The sequence below is a fragment of the Rhinoderma darwinii genome, chromosome 4 (genome assembly GCF_050947455.1).
Source record: "Rhinoderma darwinii isolate aRhiDar2 chromosome 4, aRhiDar2.hap1, whole genome shotgun sequence".
Lineage (NCBI taxonomy): Eukaryota > Metazoa > Chordata > Amphibia > Anura > Rhinodermatidae > Rhinoderma > Rhinoderma darwinii.
The window spans coordinates 396,695,296-396,717,947 of record NC_134690.1 but is presented as its reverse complement, the minus strand read 5'-3'; the positions used below and the strand labels follow the sequence as shown (position 1 = coordinate 396,717,947).

General features: G+C 43.7%; 1 protein-coding gene across 3 annotated transcripts in view; it reads left to right on the top strand.

The window, feature by feature from the left end:
* Positions 1 to 22,652, top strand: part of DNAH14 (dynein axonemal heavy chain 14) — a 215,191-nt gene that overhangs the window by 126,606 nt on the left and 65,933 nt on the right. For all 3 annotated transcript variants that reach the window (XM_075863387.1, XM_075863386.1, XM_075863388.1), the window contains exons 47-58: positions 245 to 315; positions 1,292 to 1,485; positions 5,179 to 5,307; positions 5,773 to 5,913; positions 7,949 to 8,116; positions 12,024 to 12,194; positions 14,064 to 14,237; positions 14,346 to 14,432; positions 15,547 to 15,744; positions 15,857 to 16,018; positions 20,349 to 20,540; positions 21,124 to 21,296. In XM_075863387.1, the coding sequence (XP_075719502.1) occupies positions 245 to 315; positions 1,292 to 1,485; positions 5,179 to 5,307; positions 5,773 to 5,913; positions 7,949 to 8,116; positions 12,024 to 12,194; positions 14,064 to 14,237; positions 14,346 to 14,432; positions 15,547 to 15,744; positions 15,857 to 16,018; positions 20,349 to 20,540; positions 21,124 to 21,296 (1,860 nt within the window). The remainder of the gene's footprint in view (positions 1 to 244; positions 316 to 1,291; positions 1,486 to 5,178; positions 5,308 to 5,772; positions 5,914 to 7,948; positions 8,117 to 12,023; positions 12,195 to 14,063; positions 14,238 to 14,345; positions 14,433 to 15,546; positions 15,745 to 15,856; positions 16,019 to 20,348; positions 20,541 to 21,123; positions 21,297 to 22,652) is intronic.

Sequence of the window (22,652 nt, the reverse complement as noted above, 5' to 3'; positions counted from 1 at the left end):
TAATATAGGCCGGCGAGAGGATTTATTAGAAATGATTATGTTACTGCTGCCTTTAATGACACCGCTCTATGTATTAAATCTCATTGATATGTCAATATGTAGCATTTACTTCCATACATCATAATCTCAAAAATGCCTCAAAGACATACAAGAATTTGTCTGATACTTTTAAAATATTTTCTCCAATAGAAAAATGCGCCAAAGTACAATTAATAAATGTTAATAGATTATGTGATATGATCAGTCTTTTACAGAACATCACATCTCTAACAGCTGTGTCCAGAGCCGAGGAAGATATATCATTATCTGTAGAAGGTAAGATTGTATGATCTATCTATCTATCTATCTATCTATCTATCTATCTATCTATCTATCTATCTATCTCATATCTATCTATCTATCTATCTATCTCATATCTATCTATCTATCTATCTATCTCATATCTATCTATCTATCTATCTATCTCATATCTATCTATCTATCTATCTATCTATCTATCTATCTATCTATCTATCTATCTATCTATCTATCTCATATCTATCTATCTCATATCTATCTATCTCATATCTATCTATCTCATATCTATCTATCTATCTTATATCTATCTATCTATCTATCTATCTATCTATCTATCTCATATCTATCTATCTATCTATCTCATATCTATCTATCTATCTATCTATCTATCTATCTATCTATCTATCTATCTATCTCTCTCATATCTATCTCTCTCATATCTATCTCTCTCATATCTATCTATCTATCTATCTATCTATCTATCTATCTATCTATCTATCTATCTATCTATCTATTTATCTATCTATCTCATATCTATCTATCTCATATCTATCTATCTCATATCTATCTATCTATCTATCTATCCTCATATCTATCTATCTATCTATCTATCTATCTATCTATCTATCTATCTATCTATCTATCTATCTATCTATCTCATATCTATCTATCTCATATCTATCTATCTATCTCATATCTATCTATCTCATATCTATCTATCTATCTCATATCTATCTATCTATCTCTCTCATATCTATCTCTCTCATATATATCTATCTATCTATCTATCTATCTATTTATCTATCTATCTATCTCATATCTATCTATCTCATATCTATCTATCTATCTATCTATCTATCTATCTATCTATCTATCTATCTATCTATCTCATATATTTCTTCTATTTTATAGAAGTTTTGGGTTTAGTTAATTTCTATAATGAACACTAGAGATTATAAACCGTCTTATCACAGTAGATGCGCGTTTTCCGTAGATTCATCACTCGCTGGATTAGTCACAGATGGACAGGTGTCTGCAAGTGAATCCGGCTCTCAGAAATTGAAGCAACTTATAGTGTCCACAGTGCAGTTAGGGCCACACACCAGCGCAGCCAGAATCCAGAGCCAGATCCTCAGCAAGCTGGTGAAGAAAGGCCGAGACACCCTGGGGGCACCGAGGTCTAAACAAGTAAGAATAAGCACAGAGTGTTCCTAACCTGGTTCATTTACACTATACCCCAAAAAACATTTACTATGCAGAGCAAGGTGAGAAGCACAATTGGGATAATGTAAAAGAACGATTCCAAAACATTAGTGATATTATCAAAGTAAACAATGCAATGCCCGCTTCATTATGTAAGTCATACTTACCAACATTTACACCCCCTTTCTGAATAAAAAAGCCCGCAAACGCACAGGAACACCCCTTTTAATGCAAATTATTACAAACTCCGCCTCCTTGTTAGGTCCACTATGCGGGAGAGTGCCTTAAAAATCTGGACTGTTGGCAAACGTGTAAGTCATACTTGCCAACTTTCCAAAAGGGACACCAGGGAAATTCTGAAAAGCGTCTGACAAGGTGGCCCCCACGCAGCACGCTATGCAAAACGTCTTCCCTTTTGTCATGCCCATTTATATAGGACGCCAAATCATGGCATTAAAATCAAATAGTTCATATGACCCCCTTCATCACACCCCAAAATTAATACAGACCCCAAACCAGACACTCTAAATACAGACCCTAGACCCCTTTAAATAAACACAAACCCCAGAACCTCCAAATACAGACCCCAGACCAGACCCCCTAAATAAATACCCCCTAATTACAACCCCAGACTGGACCACTAAACACAGACCCCAAGACAATGCGGCCAGGAGTGTCGTACTTCCTTTCACAATACAACGGGCAGATAAAATGACTTATCTAGGTGTAGTGATTATTTCCGATATTTGTAGTTTTATACCTGACAATGTCGCTCCTCTGGTACAACGTCTCAGGATACACTTTGATAGATGGAAACACCTCACCCTCACGGTTAGTCCTTAGTCACACAAACGTTGTATACATCCATGAGACAGCCATTGAAACAACGGCCATCACACGGACGCATGTATTTTAATGGAGCCGTTCACACGGGTATTCCGTACTATAAGGCTTCCGTACTTGGCAGACAGGAGGCCATTGTTAGGCCTCCTGTTGCCAACAGCCGATCGGCTAGTATGGCTACCAGGCTCTTTATGCCGGGTAACCATGCAGCAATGCCGAGATTGGTCAGTCACTACTAACTGACCAATCACAGCGATCGCAAGTGGCGCCGCGCCGCGATTGGTTCCCCAACAAGCCCCAGTGACTATTGGCTGTCTGACAGCCGATGTTACTGTTCTGTCACCATGTCTTTTGACATGGTGAGAGAAAAGCACCATGACATAACTGTACTTCATTGGGCCTTCATTCATTTGCTATGAGGTCTTAATAAAGGTACCTTTAAAAAAAAAAGAAAAGAAAAACACAGACCCCAGCCCAGACACCCTAAATGCAGACCCCAGACACCTAAATAAATACAGACCCCCTAAATAAAGACTCCGAACCCCCTAAATACAGACCTCAGACCAGCAGATACTCACTCTCCTCGCTCCTGCCGTTCTCTTTACTCCCGGGCGCCACTGTAGACAACGCCCTGACGCCAACCCCGGTGGAGGAGATGTGAGTATGTTGCGAGGACCTGGGAAAGTCGACATCTATGGTGTAAGTGCATGAAAGTAAATGACAGCAAGCATGTGATTGGTTGTCTTCAGCACACTGTGTTCACATTTGCGTTCATGATTTGTTTTTCTGTTCCGTCAAAGGAACAGAAAAAGGAAACTAACGGCAGTGCACCAACGGCGCACAACAGACCCCATCACCCTAATAGTGTCTGGCATTGCACTGAACAAATAGCGCAGCATTATGTTACTTGACGCCCTACAAGTAAAAAAATGTGCCTTTCTAACATGTTACTATTACAATATACAGTCGTGACGCACCCCCAGTTGTTCCCTAAAAATCACAGAAATTCCAACACTGTTGGAAATTTTCAACGCCCATTTTTACAAAAGTGACAACAATACAGCAGAAAGCGACTACAAAGATTATCTCTAACTCTGGGGGACCCGGCGCGATCATTCATTACACTGACAGCCCATTGATTTAAATAAGTACTATGTAATACTGCATTTCTCCAGCGGTGGCGCTGCAGGATAATTGAACACTTTCTGCTGGCTATTGGTTGTACTGACAGGTGGCGGTTTCAGCATATTGATATGGCCAAATGGCTAGGTCGTGTGCAACAGGTTTTTTAATCAATACTTCACAATGTGATGGACACCGCATTTATCTAATCAATATGTACCTACAGTTAAAGGGCTGTTTAAAGGTAGTCCAGTTGCGGTGTGGAACTGATCCACAATATATATCCTATATTCCATATCTTTTTACTCTTTCCCTTGATTGCTGGTTCTTGGCAGCATGGGCGATACGTCCGTGGCTTCCACTGCGCCTGCGTGTTCGTTTTGATGCGGTCGATGATGGTTCCGGGCTGTCAGCTGACGGCCGGGAGTCACATGGACAGGCGTCACTAATTCAGGGGGTGCTTGTGATTGGCTGGTTCGGATAGCGCTGCCGAGAACAGGGGGCGGAGTTTGGTGCTTATAGCAACTCAGAGTCCCGAAATGAAGTATGCCGCTGACATCGACGCGAGCATCCTTCCGTGATGTACAGCAGAATACCTGCTGCTGAATATATATCGCTGGCGGTTTGGCCAGAGTGACCAAGATACAGACCTCTGAGGATAAGTATTTGAAACGCGTAGGGTCGTTTTTGTATGAGGGATTTTTGCATAGGGGACAGTAGCATTGCAGTGTACCCAGCATTAGGAGATTCCGGTGTGTCGATCACGGACTCTGGTGTGTTTTGGGGTTCAAACTATTGTTATGCCCAGTTTAAATGCTGATTCCGGATGAATATCCACACAAACACTGAGACATACCTATCGAATTGATTCAGTGTTTATTGTTTAATACGTTTTTAATACACACGGTGGGGCTTTTCTCACAGTGGTGATTTACTCCTGTTTTTAGCGAGTTACTATAATAAAAGGTATATTTTACTCAATCGTCACTTCAGTGAATTTACCAATTTTTCTATATTGTGGGAGCACAATTATATACATCATTCAGTACAGTGAATTTTTAAAAAATTTGCCTTTCTAAGATGTTACTATTACAATATACAGTTGTGACGCGCCCCCCGTTGTTCCCTAAAAATCACAGAAATTCCAACACTGTTGGAAATTTTCAACGCCCATTTTTACAAAAGTGACAACAGTACAGCAGAAAGCGACTACAAAGATTATCTTTAACTCTGGGGGACCCGGCGCGATCATTCATTACACTGATAGCCCATTGATTTAAATAAGTACTATGTAATACTGCATTTCTCCAGCGGTGGCGCTGCAGGATAATTGAACACTTTCTGCTGGGCTGCCCCGCAGATTATAGCTGAAGACTAAGGTTCCCAGCAGCAGGTCACCATGTGATCAGCTTACCATTAGGGGACCCTTCTAACAAAAAAGAGAACCCCTTTAACTTATGGATTTGCCCACCTCCCAACCGTCCACCTCAAAAGGGGTGGGACTTATGCAAATGAGCCCCCGAATAGGTATTTCTTTGAGGTTTTGTGATTGTTCCTGGGTTAAAATGTCCCACAAATGGGGTTTCAAATGTTGGGAGGTATGGATTTGTGCCCACAACCCTATATACTTTATTTTGGTGCCCCTTCTGCATTGCTGATATATAATATATGTGTATAATTGTCTCTTTCTTTTCCTACTATTATTGTTTTTAGGTGACCGTATTTATTGATGATCTAAACATGCCAAGCCCAGAAGAATATGGCGCTCAACCACCACTTGAGATGGTGCGCCAGTTTCTAGAACTTGGTGGCTTCTATGACACCAAGTCCCTTTCATGGAAGGTAGGTAGACCATCGCTATAATACTGTATGGACACAGGACACACCTGATAATAGAGGGGCCACTTTAATGTTATAATGAACAATATGTAATGTATTGGATATGGGTTCAACATTCTGACACATTAGAATAAAAGGTGGTCTTTTTTACTGGACACTGCTGTCTTGCCCCTATTGTTTACAATGCTGAGCAGTTTAATGTGGGTGGGGCTGTAACTTTGATTGACAGGGCTTCTTATTCCAGCGCTATGTCTGTAAAGGTGATGGTTCACAGTGGTAATGGCTGGGTAGTAATCCGTCAAAACATCACCAGATACACCCAGAAGTCACATATATCATGAACTGTAACCCTAAAGATATTCCAGATTTACATCAGCACCTGTGTAATATAAAGCCACACTACAAACGACTACAGTGTCTGGAAGAAGGCTGTCAGTCCCGCCACTAACCGTCCATTGTCTCCTATAGAATATCCAGGACACCACTCTGATTGCTGTATGTGCGCCCCCTGGTGGAGGCCGCAGTGATATCAGCCCCCGGCTCCTCAAACACTTCTGCATGCTGACCCTGCCTCACCCCTCCGTACAGGCTCTACAGCATATATTCCAGGTAATTTGATCATACAAGAGTAAGGGTCCTTTTACATGGGGTAATATGGCCCATGAAACCAGCGCCGATCAATGAGACAGCTCGTTGATCGGCGCTCATTTGCTTCTATCACAAGGAACTATGATTGCTTATGTATGGGGACGAGCGATCGTTACTACAATCGTTTGTTCCCATATGTTTCCATCATGTCGGCAACATATCCCCTTGTTTACAGAGGGAGATGTGCTGCCGACAGCGATAATAGTCTGTGCTGCATAAAAGATGCGATCAGCCGATAGATGATCGTTTGCTCGTTTATCGGCTGATCAATAACTTGTTTACACAGGGCAATGATCGGGAACGTGCGTTCATATGTACTAAGGTATATTATGGCACTTTTCTGGCGTATAAATGTTCCCTGCTGATATTTAGACTTTTCTATATTTCTTTTGCTAGTCACTGCCGCCCACTAGTGGTTTTCAATAGAAACTACACAAATAGGACATGACGGTCAATAGAGAGGTGGGCGGTGTACTGGGTTGTGTGATAATCTAAGGGCCCGTTCACAGGTCACATAAAAATCTGACGTGCATTTCCGTGCAGAATCTGCGGCAATAAGCGGCGTATTACTTATTTCCGTGGGTGATTTCTTTCCAGACAAAAATCTGCGGGTCAAACTTCTGTAGCATGTGAATGGCGTTGTGGAATCCCCGTTCACATGCATCGGATGTGGATTGACTTCGGATTAGATGCTAATGGATAACAGAGAGTTAGGGTTATTTTGGGGAGAAGGTGGTAGGAGCGGGTGTATGGGTTACCTCCAGTCCGGTGGGGTCAGTCTGGATCTGGGTTAGGTTGGGAGTGTGTACTGCGATTTTCCGACTGTTTTCCCGCTGCTGCATTTCCAGACTATTGACAATGCTGTAATGATCGTTCACCTCCTCACGAAGACAACCATTCTCCTGTTCAGGAAAATAACTTATTTGGTGGGGAACCAGACCCCACCTGACTCCATATTGCAGCCAAATATAAGAGCAGTGGTCGTGCATGCCTGTGGCCCAGGATGGCTCTATGCAATGTCGTCATTATGTAACACTGGTCTGCGTAGAACAAGGGCCCCTGGTAGGCCACAGGATAGAATGAGCCCATGGACTACTCCTACCAGACAACTATTTCACCTGATCCAATTGTGATTTTAACAAGTGAATCGGAAGAACTGACCTGAAAGACTGGATAGTAAAGGCCCATGATGGTGAAAACCATGGGTCATGCACCCCTTGTGCCCTCTCTATAATTCTGCTCTGGTCATGATAATGAGATGACTCTGCTGACCCCTTCCTCTAAGGATAATGAGATGACTGATGACACCTCCCTCTAATGACAATGAGATGACTCTGCTGTCTCCTCGCTCTAATGTTAATGAGGTGACTCTGCTGACCCCTAAGGATAATGAGATGACTCTTCTGATTCCTCCCTCTAATGATAATGAGATGACTCTGCTGATTCTTCCTCTAAGGATAATGATATGACTGATAATTCCCTCCAATGACAATGAGATGACTCTGCTGTATCCTCCCTCTAAGGATAATGAGATGACTCCGCTGACACCTCCTTCTCATGATAATGAGATGACTCTGCTGACCCCTTCCTCTAAGGATAATGAGATGACTGACGACACCTCTCTCTAATGACAATGAGATGACTCTGCTGACCCTTCCTTCTAATGATAATGAGATGAAACTGGTAAACCATTCCTCTAATGATAATGAGAAGACTGCTGACCCCTCCCTCTACTGATAGTGAGATGACTTTTCTGATCCTTCCCGCTAGTGACAATGTGATGACCGTTCCCCAGTCTACACAGCAAAGCTGAAAGTGACCTGCAGAGAACAGGAATCTGTCAGAATGCAAATATATATATATATGAATTGATCAGTGAATCAGTACTTTATAAGGGAACTGTACAAATAAAGTTTCCTGGAATCAATTCTATGTTACTGACAGTTATTATGATCAGATAGCACATTATAATGCTCATTACTGTCTCTATTTTCAGGTCCAGTTGGGATCATTTCTGTTGCGCCACAATTTTCTAGCTGAAATTCAAAAGTGCCGCAATTTACTGTCTTCCTGCACAATCGCCATGTACTATAGAACATGTCACAGCATGTTACCCACACCTGCCAAGTGTCACTACACCTTCAACCTAAGAGATCTGTTTAAGGTACCAATGTCTTATCTTCTAACTGGAGATTGTATCATAGAATTTAAAAAAACATGGCGGCTTTCTTCTGGAAACAGCGCCACACTATGCCACAGGTTATGTCTGGTATTGCAGCTCAGTTTTATTGAAGTGAATGGGGCTGAGCTGCAATACCACACACAACCTGTGGTAAAGTGTGGCACTGTTTCCAGAATAAAGCAGCCATGTTTTTCTAATCCTGAACAACCCCTTTAATTATTGTATAATGAAAAGTTTTTTAACTTTCTAATATAATTTGTATTTCAAATTCTCACCATTTTCAAGATATCTACTTGCTGTTAGTGAAAGGAAAAACTCTTGTTTACATCGAGAGCCATTACAGACCCTAATATTTCTCACAGCTGAGGGGTTTGTTATAGTCGTATTAAGTCTAGACAATCCTTTGCGCACAAATCTTTTTCCTGTCCGACAACTTGCTACAATGTATCAGTGCAGGTAAAATGCATCAACCTGTTTAGCTCACAGAGGATTGTCAAGACTGGATTGGATTGTAGCAATTTTCTGCTGCGAGAAGCATTTGGTCTGTATGGGCTTTCAAAACAAGAATGTGTCAATTCACTGACAGCAAGCGGAGATCTTGGAAATGGTGAAACATTTGAACACAAAGTATATTAGGAAGTTTTAGACGTTTTTATTATACATGGATTAAGCTGTTTTCTTTTTACCATAAACAGCCTTCTCCCTGCAGAATAGAGGGGGATCCTTAGAATTGTTGAGTTGTGATGTTATTTATTATAATGTATAGGTTCTGATGTCATCATTTATGGAAATTATAATTCCCCTTTAACTAGAAATATATGAAGTTACTTTGGATTTGCAATTTCCCATTGTTCATTTTAAATATTGTAATCTGCCACAAGTAATGTTGGGCATATAAACAAGTGACGGCAACAAGAAAAAGGAAAGCTCTGATTGGTTAAATTTACTATATGGCCAAAAGTATGTGGACCCCGCTCCTAATTATTAAATTCAGCCACAACCATTGCAAACAGGTGCATAAAATTAAGCACACAGGCATGTAATCTTCATAGAAAAACATCACTAGTAGAATGGGTTGTACTGAAAAGCTCAGTGACTTTACCTGTGGCACTATCATAGGATGCCACCTTTTACACAAGTCAGTTTGTGAAATTTCTGATCGGCTAGCTCTGCGCCCTGTAAGTCTTATTATTATTATTATCTACTAGATCTGCCCCGGTCACCTGTAAGTGCTATTATTATCTGCCAGATCTGCCCCGGTCACCTGTAAGTGTTATTATTATCCGCTAGATCTGCCCCAGTCACCTATAAGTGTTAGGGTATGTTCACACGGCAGCCTCCGTTACGATTGAAATTACGGAGCTGTTTTCAGGAGAAAACAGCTCCGGAATTTCAGACGTAATGGCATGTGCAGGCGCTTTTCGCTGCGTCCATTACGGACGTAATTGGAGCTGTTTTTCTATGGAGTCAATGGAAAATGGCTCCAATTACGTCTCAAGAAGTGACAGGCACTTCTTTGACGCGGGCGTCTTTTTTACGCACCGTCTTTTGACAGCGGCGCGTTAAAAAAATGACCGTCGGCACAGAACATCGTAAAACCCATTCAAATGAATAGGCAGATGTTTGCCGGCGCTTTGGAGCCGTATTTTCGGATGTAATTCGAGGTTATAACGCCCGAATTACGTCCGTAAATAGGGTGTGTGAACCCAGCCTTATTATTATCTGCTAGATCTGCCCCAGTGACCTGTAAGTGCTATTATTATCTGCTGGATCTGCCCCGGTCTCCTGTAAGTATTATTATTATCTGCTAGCTCTGCCCCGGTCACCTGTAAGTATTATTATTATTATCTGCTAGCTCTGCCCCGGTGACCTGTAAGTGCTATTATTATCTGCTGGATCTGCCCCGGTCTCCTGTAAGTGTTAGGCCTCATGCACACGACCGTAGCCGTGTGCACGGCCGTGATTTTCGGGTCGGCCGGCTGCGGACTGTCAGCCGTGGGCCGCCCGCAAATCGTACGACATGCACATGGCCGCCGTCATTGTTTTCAATGAGCCCGGACCGCAGAAGATGTCCGTAATAGGACATGCCCGTTCTTTCTGCGGTGCGGGTTCCCGGGCCATGCACGGACCGTAAAAACTACGGTCGTGTGCATGGCCCCATAGAAAAGAATGGGGCCGCAATTCTCCCGTGGATTTTCGTGGGAATTGCGGCCACAAAAACACGTTCGTGTGCATGGGGCCTTATTATTGTGAAGTCGAAGCATTTAGGAGTAACAACAGCTCAGCCACGAAGCAGTAGTCCACGCAAACTCACAGAGCTCATGAGTGCTGTGGGGGGGGGGGAATAATAATCGCCTATCCTCTGTTATATCCACACCGCTTCTGGAAGTGACATCAGCACCAGAACTGTTAGGGCGGGTTCACACATGGCGGAATTGCACTTAAATTCCGCTGCGGACACTCCGCAGCGTTAATCCGCAGCGGAGCCGTTTCTACATTGACTTTCACTTTAATTTAGCAGTGTTCGTTTACACGATGCGTACAATTCCGCTGCGGAGCATAGGCTGCGGAGCGGAATTTGGTGTCCGCAGCATGCTCTGTCTGTTGCGGAGCAGTGGCGGACTCATGGCGGAATTTCTCCATTGACTTCAATGGAGATTCAAAGTTCCGCAATGAAGTCCGCAGCTGTCATGCACATGTCATGTGTGCTGCGGATGCGTCTTGCTTTTTTTACTTGACATTTCTTCATTCTGGCTGGACCTATGTATTTCTAGGTCTACAGCCAGACTGAGGAAGTCAATGGGGCTCCCGTAATGACGGGAGCGTTGCTAGGAGACGTCAGTAAATAGTCACTGTCCAGGGTGCTGAAAGAGTTAAGCGATCGGCAGTAACTGTTTCTGCACCCGGGACAGTGACTACCGATCACAATATACATGTATCTGTAAAAAAAAATGAAGTTCGTACTTACCGAGAACTCCCTGTTTCTGTCTCCAGTCCGGCCTCCCAGGATGACGTTTCAGTGTAAGTGACGGCTGCAGCCAATCACAGGCCAAGCACAGGCTGCAGCGGTCACATGGACTGGCGCGTCATCCAGGGAGGTCGGGCTGGATGCCGAAGGAGGGACGCGTCATAAAGACAACGGGCGGTAAGTATGAATTTCTTTTACTTTCACTAGGGAAAGTGCTGTCCCTTCTCTCTATCCTGCACTGATAGGGAGAAGGGAAGCACTTTTCCTGCAGTCCGCAGCGGCCAGTCCGCATCAATTTTCTGCACATTTTGTGCAGATCCGCAGCCGTAATCCGCAACCCGGATTAGGTGCGGCATTGATGCGGACAGTTGCGGAGGAATTCCGCCATGTGTGGTCATGCCCTTAGTCTGGAGCTTAATAAAATAGGTTTCCATGGTCGCTGCACACAAACCTAAATCACCATGCACAATGCCAAGCGGCGGCTGGAGTGGTGTAAAGCACGTCGTCGATGTACTCTGGAGCAGCGTGTTCTCTGGAGTGATGAATCACGACTCACTATATGGCAGTCTGATGGACGCAGCCCTGACCTTCACCCCATCCATTACCTTTGGGATGAATTGGAACGTGTATTGCGAGCCAGACTATCTCCCCCAACATTGGTGTCTGACCTCACAAATGCTCTTCTGGATGAATGGGCACTAATTCCCACAGACTCACCTTAAAATATTGCTGCCAAAGGGGCACAACTCCATATAAGCGCCCATGGTTTTAGAATGGGATGTCCAACAACCTCATGTACAGTAGGTATGATGGTCCGGTGTCCACATCATTTTGGCCACATAGTGTTTGTGTTCTTCTGCCCATATGATAACTATAGTCCTGTGTTTTGTGTATAGCCATCGCTCTGCTCTTCTACACCAGGTTCTGCGGGGGATGTTCCAGGCCAGCGATACCATCATCATCACCAAGGATATGGCAGCCCAGCTGCTTGTCCACGAGACGACTCGAGTATTTCATGACCGTCTTGTAGACACAGGAGACCGAGAGCTCTTCTATCAGTGTCTATCAGAAGAAGTGCTCAATTACTTCAAGGTATATGGAACTGCAGCCGTCACCTGTTCTGATCCTCAGGATCGATATTGTTCATCCTCCCGATTATTAGTGAATGATTCTCCCACAAAGAGTCATTTAACCGCACTATCTTTCTGCACCAGGAATACCACAGTAATGTTTTTCTGCTGAGAAGCCTACTTGTTCCACTACGTAACTCTGTCTGTAAGCTTTCCTGAAATACACTGTGCTGCTGGGAACCTCGCTACTTCCGCTATGTAACCTTTATTCTGTGACCTCCCACTTGTCTCCATTCTCCTACTCACACATGACACTGCCCCGTCACATGCAGCCCTGTCCTCACTAACGTCATCACATGAGAGGACAGGTCATGGCCCCCCCATAAGATCTGCACACGCATCTCCTGAAATACTCTGTGCTGCTGGGATGCTGCTCCCTCCACTATGTAACGCTCAGTCCAACACCCTCGAACTTGTCTCCATTTTCCACCTTAAATCTCCCTGTCACATACATCCCTATACTCACTAACATGATCACATGAGTGGACATTTCCCTGACCCCTACATGATCAGTAAACCCCTCTCCTGAAACTCTTTTATTATAAAATTCAAAAACAGACAGCCAAAGACAAAACACATTCACAACATAATAACTATACCATAATCACATAACCAAAATCTGCTCCTGAGTTCCAGTTTCCACAACACACCTTTCCTGAAATACTCTGTACTGCTGGGGAACCAACTCCTTCCACCATGTGACCAGTGACCTCCGACTTGTCTCCAATCGCCTTCACATCTAATTCCTTGTCCAATTTAAAAATAGTGCAGAGGTCTCTCTCAAATGAAAAGTGTTCAGACTCTAGCCTAATTGAGCACTTTTTCACAATGTCTTCTGTGTGCCCCCCCTAGTGGTGACTTCAGGCAGTAATAATGGTAATATTTAACTATATCGCTATGCAGAGGATGTGGAGCTCTGTATAAGAAAAATAAAACACTCACCACTATAAAGATATATACCGAAAATAATCAAACACAGAATTTTCAACCTATGAAATAAAAAAAAAAAAAATGTTAGGCCTCATGCACACGAACATAAAAATGCCCGTAATTATGAGCCGTAATTACATAGACCTCTATTGGCCACGGGTACCTTCCCGTATGCTTACGGGAAGGTGCCCGTGCCATTGAGAAATATAGAACATGTCCTATTTCAGGCCGTAATTACAGCACGGGCAGGCCCATAGAAGTCTATGGGGCTCCCGTAAATACGAGTGGCTACTTGTGTGCACCCGTAATTACGGGAGCGTTGCTAGGCGACGTCAGGAGATACTCACTGTCCAGGGTGCTGAAAGAGTTAACTGATCGGCAGTAACTTTCAGCACCCTGGACAGTGACTACCACTGGAGTTAATAGTATTAAAAGTTAACGTACCCAGAACTCCCTGCTTCTTCCTACAGTCCGGCCTCTCTGGATGACGTTTCATCCCATGTGACTGCTGCAGCAAATCACAGGCTGCAGCGGTCACATGGACTGCCACGTCATCCAGGGAGGTCGAACTGGATGTCAAAAGAGGGACGCGTCACCAAGACAACGGTACGTATGAATTTCTTTTACTTTCAATCGCTGCGGAAACTCTGCCCGAAAGGGCTGCCCCTTCTCTCTTTCCAGCACTGATAGAGAGAAGGGGCTGCCGATTAGTGCAGAGAAAACGGGTCCGTAAATACGGGTGGAATAATGGTCGAATACGTGTGACAAAGGACCCGTATTTACGCCAGTATTTACGGGAGGAAAAAAATACCTTTGTGTGCATGAGGCCTAAGGTGCACTATAACCGAACTTGTGACGGCACCTACCATCCCACCATCCGATCATCCTCTTGTTTTCTTAGATTTTTTGGCCAGTGGAAAAATTGATAAAGGAATCTGTGCAGTTTGTCGACTTTCTGGAGTTGGATTCAACAGCAAAAAATCGAATTTATCGGCCAGTGACAAGTCACAAGCAGCTCGTGTCCAAACTAGAGGAGTACCGGATGAAGATGAGGATGAATTCCGCCAGCCCGGGGGTAAGAGTCTGTATTTTATTTATCTGAAATTTTTTTTTACAGTAGAATAAAGTGTACACCAAGGAACTGAACCTTTTTACATCGTCTACCTTATCATCTTTTCTGCAGGGCACCTATGTTTTCTTTATGGAAGCCGTCCAGCATGTCACCAGAGCCATCCGGGTGTTCAGGCAACCTGGGGGGCACATGATGATGGTAAGAAAAATACTTGTATTGCAAGTCAAACTCAGTAGCTGCTAAATAATCTACATTACATGACTTATCCTGTACTGATCCTGAGTTACATCCTGTATTATACTCCAGAGCTGTACTCACTCTTCTGCTGGTGGAGTCACTGTGTACATACATTACATGACTTATCCTGTACTGATCCTGAGTTATATCCTGTATTATACTCCAGAGCTGCACTCACTATTCTGCTGGTGAAGTCACTGTGTACATACACTACATTACTTATCCTGTACTGATCCTGAGTTACATCCTGTATTATACTCCAGAGCTGCACTCACTATTCTGCTGGTGAAGTCACTGTGTACATACATTACATTACTTATCCTGTACTGATCCTGAGTTACAGCCTGTATGATACTCCAGAGCTGCACTCACTATTCTGCTGGTGGGGTCACTGTGTACATACATTACATTACTTATCCTGTACTGATCCGGAGTTACATCCTGTATTATACTCCAGAGCTGCACTCACTATTCTGCTGGTGGAGTCACTGTGTACATACATTACATTACTGATCCTGCACTGATCCTGAGTTACATCCTGTATTATACTCCAGAGCAGCACTCACTATTCTGATGGTAAAGTCACTGTGTATAACATTACATTACTTATCCTGTACTGATCCTGAGTTACATCCTGTATTATCCTGGTGACTCCACCAGCACAATAGTGAGTGCAGCTCTGGAGTATAATACAGGATGTAACTCAGGATCAGTACAGGATAAGTAATGTAATTTATGTACACAGTGACTCCACCAGCAGAATAGTGAGTGCAGCTCTGGAGTATAATACTGGATGTAACTCAGGATCAGTACAGCATAAGTAATGTAATGTATGTACACAGTGACTCCACCAGCAGAATAGTGAGTGCAGCTCTGGAATATAATACTGGATAAGTAATATAATGTATGTACACAGTGACTCCACCAGCAGAATAGTGAGCACAGCTCTGGAATATAATACAGGTTGTAACTCAGACTTAGTAGAGGATAAATAATGTAATGTATGTACACAGTGACTTAACATATAATAAAGATATTTTGGGATTCAACTTCTTTGTACTATATGATTCCACAGGTCGGACTGGATGGGACTGGGAAAGTGAGCAGTGCGGCGCTGGCCTGCTACATATCAAATTGTAAACTTTTCCGGTTGTCAATAAGCCAGGGCTACAGTCACACAGAATTTCGGGAGGATCTGAAGAAAGTTTTTAAGGAAGCAGGACTGCTGGACCATAGTGTGGTGCTCCTCATCCGGGGTTCTGACATCATTCAGGTGTCTGCTCCTTCATTATATTCATCAGTCACCAGCTATACAAGTTGTCTACATTAGGACCTCCCCAAATTTCATCCTCAGACATCCGCTCAGACTTCTGTGTCTTTCCTAGGACTCTTTCTTGGAAGACATTAACTGCATCCTGACCTCGGGAGACGTTCCTGACCTGTTTGACAAGGACGAGCTAGATGGTCTCTTTGTAGAACTCAAAGCAGAGGCTGCAGAGGCCAATATATCCGACAGCCCCCAGTCCATGCTGTCATTCTTCCTAAAGGTAGGGGGCATTTACTTTTCATTTATGCAGCTGCCGTTTCATTGCATTTGCAGAGATTTGCATAACATTGAGCTGTACCCAGGGCCGGAATGGGACTTAATATCAGCCCTGGCATTTTTAAGCAGACAGGCCCACTGCAGGCCATATGCAGCCGCCAGTGTTGGGCTGGAGACATGGGACCACCTTTCAGCTATACAAGACATGGGGAGATTTATTAAAACAGGTGTAAATGAAAGAGGAATAGTCCTCATTATTCTAGAGGAATTTTTTTTTGCTCAGCGGAAAAAAATTCAAGCAGACTTTTTTCTGCTGCACGTGAATGGGGTATAAAATATCCCATTCACTTGTAATGGATGCAGAATGTTAGTGGATTTTAAAGGGATTTAGGTGTGGAATCAGGGACTTAGTCCTATACTGACGTATAAAGATTGCAAATTATACCGGTATACAATGCTAAAATATCACCATACTGTAACTAAATAGTATGAATTGAATTTTATATTCAGCCGTATACACCCACACAACACACACACGACACACACACATGACACACAGACATGACACACAGATGCAGCCCACAAGCTGGACACATGCTGCATTCGTGCCACTCAAACCTAGGACACATGCCCACTCACACCACTCACACCTAGGACACATGCCCACTCACACCACTCACATCTAGGACACATGCCCACTCACACCACTCACATCTAGGACACATGCGCACGCACACCACTCACACCTAGGACACATGCGCACGCACACCACTCACACCTAGGACACATGCGCACGCACACCACTCACACCTAGGACACATGCGCACTCACACCTAGGACACATGCGCACGCACACCACTCACGCCTAGGACACATGCGCACGCACACCACACACCTAGGACACATGTGCACTCACACCTAGGACACATGCGTACGCACACCACTCACGCCTAGGACACATGCGCACGCACACCACTCACGCCTAGGACACATGCACACGCACACCACTCACGCCTAGGACACATGCACACGCACACCACTCACACCTAGGACACATGCGCACGCACACCACTCACACCTAGGATATATCCTCCACTCTCGCCACTCACACCTAAGACATATGCCGCCTGTTGTCTACCCACACCAAGGACACATGTTGAACACGCACTACCCACATAGATTCTGCACACACCACTCCCATACTAGACATATACCACTCACATACTAGACACATACCACTCACACACTAGACATGTAGCACACACTAGACACATACAGCACACACTACTTACACTAGACACATACCGCACACAACACACAAATGCTAAACACATGCCTCACATAACACTTACACACTAGACCTATACCACACATACCACTGAAAACAAAACGCACACAAATACATTAGAAGAAGACACAAAACTCACACGAATTGCATATTTCACTCATACAATTGATGTACACTGTTAAGACTACATCAACCAGTCACACTACAAAAATCAATCCAACACTCCACTCACATTGCTATATCAACCTGCTTTATTTTGTAGACTGCGGATTCTTGGGTACTGGCATGCAGGATGCTGGCAGTACATAGGCATCTATACCTCAGATGCCGCAAGGACGGGGCACATATATACAATACCAGAACCAAACTCAGTATATATATACAGAATCCGAACCAAGCAAAGCACATATACACAGTACCAGAACCAAGTTCAGTACATAAATACAGCACCAGCACAAATACAGCTCAATTTAGTGCAACCCCTGCCATATAAGTTTGTTGTACGCGTACAACTACAGCTCCCAGCATGGACAGAACAATGGTAAGGATATACTGGGAGTTGCTGTTTCACAAAAAAAAAAAAATCATACCACCCATCATCTTGCTGCAGATCATACAGTGACCACAGTGTTGATTAGAGGAAGAATAAACATTCATATTAAGTGACTCACCGGTGACGTCTCAGAGTCTAGTTGCTTTTTTTCTCTTTTCTTCCCCATCCGGTCCAGACCTCTATGATGACTTCTCCCGGCCACAACCCATTTCTGCAGTTTTCCGCTCAGATGTCTTCAGCTACTCACTATTGAAACATTTCTGCACCTATAAACGAAGATAAAATTCTCATGGTGACACACACCCCTAAATATAATAGCTCCATACACTGCACCTCTAATTATAATATAATAGCACCATACATTGTGTCCCTGATTATAATAGCACCATACACGGTATCCTAACAAACAAATGCCAAACAGGCAATAATTAGCCTTGTTTCCCAGCTACCATTAGAAATGTTTTTAGTAATCTTTATTGTGCTATATTTAGCAAAGGACTAACAGACAAAACAAAACATGAAGAGTTAAAATTTCCAATGCTTGGAGTGGGCCAACAGAGTGGAGTATTTATTGCAGAGTGCACGTGTATACAACGCCTGTCAGACAAGACGTGCAACCTAAACTCAGGGACTGCTGGGATCAGCAACAGTTGCCTCGATAGATTAAGTATTGTGCCCTAATGTCCAAGCATGAGTTAAAATTGTAGGAGTAGCCCCCCCCCCCCCGACATGTTTCGCCACTGATGCAGCGTCCTCAGGGTTTATCGGGGCCAAGGGTCTATCATATATTTGTTAGCATACACTGTGTCCCACACACACACACACACCGTGCTCCCCGTAGATAGGGCCCCATAGAGCCCCCTGTATATAGTGCTCCACATATAGCCCCCCGTGTACATGGTGTCCCACATATATCCCCCCTGTAGATAGTCTCCCACATATAGCCTCCCCTGTAGGTTGTGCCCCACATATAGCCTCCCCTGTAGATAGTGTCCCACATAAAGCTTCCCCCCCTGTAGATAATGCCACTCACACTTTTAAGTGGAAAAAAATCCAAAAACTTTACATACTTACCTTGATCCCAATCCCACGCCGTACTGTGTCAATGCAGGCCTGCTCTCTTCTGTGCAGGTCTGCTGGGGTTGAACGATGGCGCTGATCGACAGGGCAGAATGACTTGCCCCGCCAATCAGCGCCTTTCAACAACGGAAGCGGTGCGATGACCTCATCGCACCGCTAGCATCGCTGAAAGGCGCTGATTGCCGGGGGAAGTCATTCTGCCCTGCCAATCAGCGTCCTTGTAAGGCAGGTACAATTAGTGCAGGAGGGGGTGCCGGCGGCTGGTTTGGGTGGCCAGCAGACGGCCCACTGTTCACCTACCCATCTGGCATTTGCCAGAACTGTCAAATGGCCAGTCCGGCCCTGGCTGCACCTTCCAATCCATATCAAATATTGGTAACGATTTTTCTGGTTTTATGTACATAAAGCTTAATCGCTGCTGCTCTGAAACGTTCTCATATACTCTGTTTCAATCCCTTACCATTTTCAAAATCTCTGCCTTCTGTCAGTGAATGGGAAGATTCTTGTTTGCAATCAAAGACCGAAAAGTTGTACAGACCTAATACTTTTCACGCTGAAAGTTCATTACAATTGTATCCTCTAGACAATCCTCGTACATTCAGTACTCCAGACTGATACATTTTACCTGCATTGATACATTGTAATAAATGATCAGAGCAGGAGAGAGATATGTAGCTGATGCGTTTAGTTCACAGACAATTTTCTGCACTGAATACAATTGTTTCCACTTCTCAGCTACTATAATTATTAGGTCTGTACAGGAATGTATTTTCTGATTGGAAAGAAAAACTTTCCATTCACTAACACGCAAGCAGAGATCTTGAAAAAGGTGGGAAATTTCAACACAAAATATATTAGACATTTTTAGAACTTTCTTCATATGATTGAGCTTGAAGCTATGGATACACCGCGACACTGTATTGCCCCAAGTTGCAGTAAAATCCCAACCCTGTCAGCCCCTGCAAAAGATCTGATTGTGTCACAATTGTACCGCAAGGTGTCGCGGTGACCCTGGCCTTATATAAACTAGAAATTTCTCGTGGTCTAGGGCTCTGCACAACGCAAGCTAAATTCCTATAGAAAAAAAGTCCCAGGGGACCTTGTGACCATGGCAAAAAATCTGTCCTGGTTCACTTGTGACTTTTTCTCCATTGGGAAACATTGAGGTTGCAGCGCAGTTGCTGTTACCCCCGAGATTTTACACGTTCCTATGGAATCCTAGCCCAAGATATATTTAGTAGCCTTGTATAAGGAAAGAAGTCCCCGCTGAGCCAGTGCAGAGGTCTGCTCCTCAAACCACGATGCACCCTATACATACTCAGCTTCTATATCGGGCTCCATTCACTCATTTAATCCTGACGCTCATGCTTGGTATTGTATAAGGGCCTTGTTCTCACTCTTTCTTCCATGCAGAGGATCCGTTGTAATCTCCATGTGGTTCTGGCTGTGAGCCCAGCAGGACAGACATTTCGGGAGCATTGCCGGACACATCCGTCTCTAGTGAACTGCTGCACCATTGACTGGTACGATGGGTGGCCCCAGGAGGCTCTTCTCAGCGTGGCAGACACTTACATTACACAGCAGGATCTGGTGCAAGTGAACCAGGTGAGATCCAGTATCCATGACTAGTGCGCCTTATTGAACATTGCATTTCTATCATATTATATTCATGCAAATCAGGTTGTTAGTAGAAAAAAATCCACATATCTCCTTTGCGTTTCCATGGTAACAGACTACAAACAAACCCAGTGTAGTCTGATCCTTCGGTCATACTTTCTTCAAACTGTCCCATGAACAAGAACATTTTATATATTCTGTTACAGGTCAAATGGAGAAGCAGAGCGGTGACAACAAGTGTATCAAAGCCCTGCTCCTCCATCTGCAAAGGGGCTGTATACGCAAAACAGTACGAGATTTGTAAGGAAGACTTTTTGCAAAGTTGTAGCAATAAAAAATCAGCAACAATAGAGAGCAGGTACAAAGAGCGCATCTTCGTTCATAACACAGACCACACATTTTTATTTTTATCACCATGTAGTGCTTAATGTCCCCTGTAGTGGCGCTGCAGGGAAATTGGAAACCTGCTGCCTGATTCCTCCTACAGATTACAGCTGATTGCTGGGGGTTCCCTTTGATCAGCTCAATTTTGGGGGATTGTCTTAAATGGAAATTCTTTGTGTATTTACAGACTAACGTTGCTCAGGTTTGCGTCGCCATTCACAAAAGCGTTTCAAGCAAAGCAGCACAATACCAGGAGGAGACTCGAAGACGCTATTATGTCACACCTCGGAGCTACCTCAGCTTTATAGACACCTTCTCACACATCCTGCAGATGAAGAAGCAAAAGCTTATGGAGGACAGGTGCTTCCCAAGACATTAGTTTTATTCTATATAGACTGGACTCATACGTACAATGTTTGCTTGGCTTTGGCGAAAAAAAAAAAATGCATCAAAAACTGCCCTGTGTGAACCTGTACCTTAAAGTGAATGTCCATAGGTCCAAAATTCATTGCTAAATGTATCTCTGATCTCTGGGTTCCTGATACAAAGCTCCAAATCTCACAAATTTGAAGCTGCCTGCAGCCACCACTAGAGGGAGCTTACTGAATATTGATTTATACATTGAACTTAAAGGGACACTCCGGCCAAAACTAAACTTTCCCATGTGCTCCATTCTGGTATTCCATGTGTCAGTCTCTCACCTGTTATTTATCTCTATATATCAGACTGGGCTGGTTGCTTAGCAGCAGTGAATCCGGCTCGGTGACTACTTTCTCTACTTGAGTCTATGGAGATCTATGTGTCACCCATCACAGGCTTCAGCACTTCCTCTACCACACTAGTATTACACAGGGGGGGACAGAAACTTCTATCATCAGCTACTACTGATACTTAGACAAATTCCTGTCACAGGTGTAGAAGAATATAGTGCAGCCCCCCTGTCTGTATACTTACGGTTTCTCAGCTTAATTAGGAGAATATGGAGAGAATGATAATCACAGTGTCCCCCAGCATGCAGACATGGTATGGTCTTTAGCTGGTCATGTGATGCTGTGCTAAAGCATCATGGGATTGATGGCAAAGCAGAGAGGAAGAGAAAGCTGGGGAAATCTAAGAATTAAGATGGAGGCTTTTTTAAAGCACAGACAAGGCAGCAGTTCAATAATTGAGTACAGGACACATAAAAGAGAATCCAAGCAGAGTGTAGGAGCTGGACCATAATGTAGTCCACAAAATGGCGGGTGCTAGCCTCAGGGGAGTATAGAACAGAGCGCATCAAATCATCAACTCACAGTCCAAGGATAGAGGCAGCACTCCAGATCAGTAGAACAATTCAAAACATTTATTCACCCAGTGGATAAAGCCTTCAATGGTAAGGTGAAACGTCGCTTGTACACTGGGTGAATAAATGTTTTTGGAATTTTTCTACTGATCTGGAGTGCTGCCTCTTTCCTTGGACTGTGAATGAATACATAAAAGAGGTGTAGAGTGTGGTATACAGTCAGGTGGGGAATGCAGACATGGAAAGTTGCGTTTCCAATGGATGTCTTCTTAAAGAGGCTCTGTCACCAGATTTTGCAACCCCTATCTGCTATTGCAGCAGATCGGCGCTGCAATGTAGATTACAGTAACGTTTTTATTTTTAAAAAACGAGCATTTTTGGCCAAGTTATGACCATTTTTGTATTTATGCAAATGAGGCTTGCAAAAGTCCAAG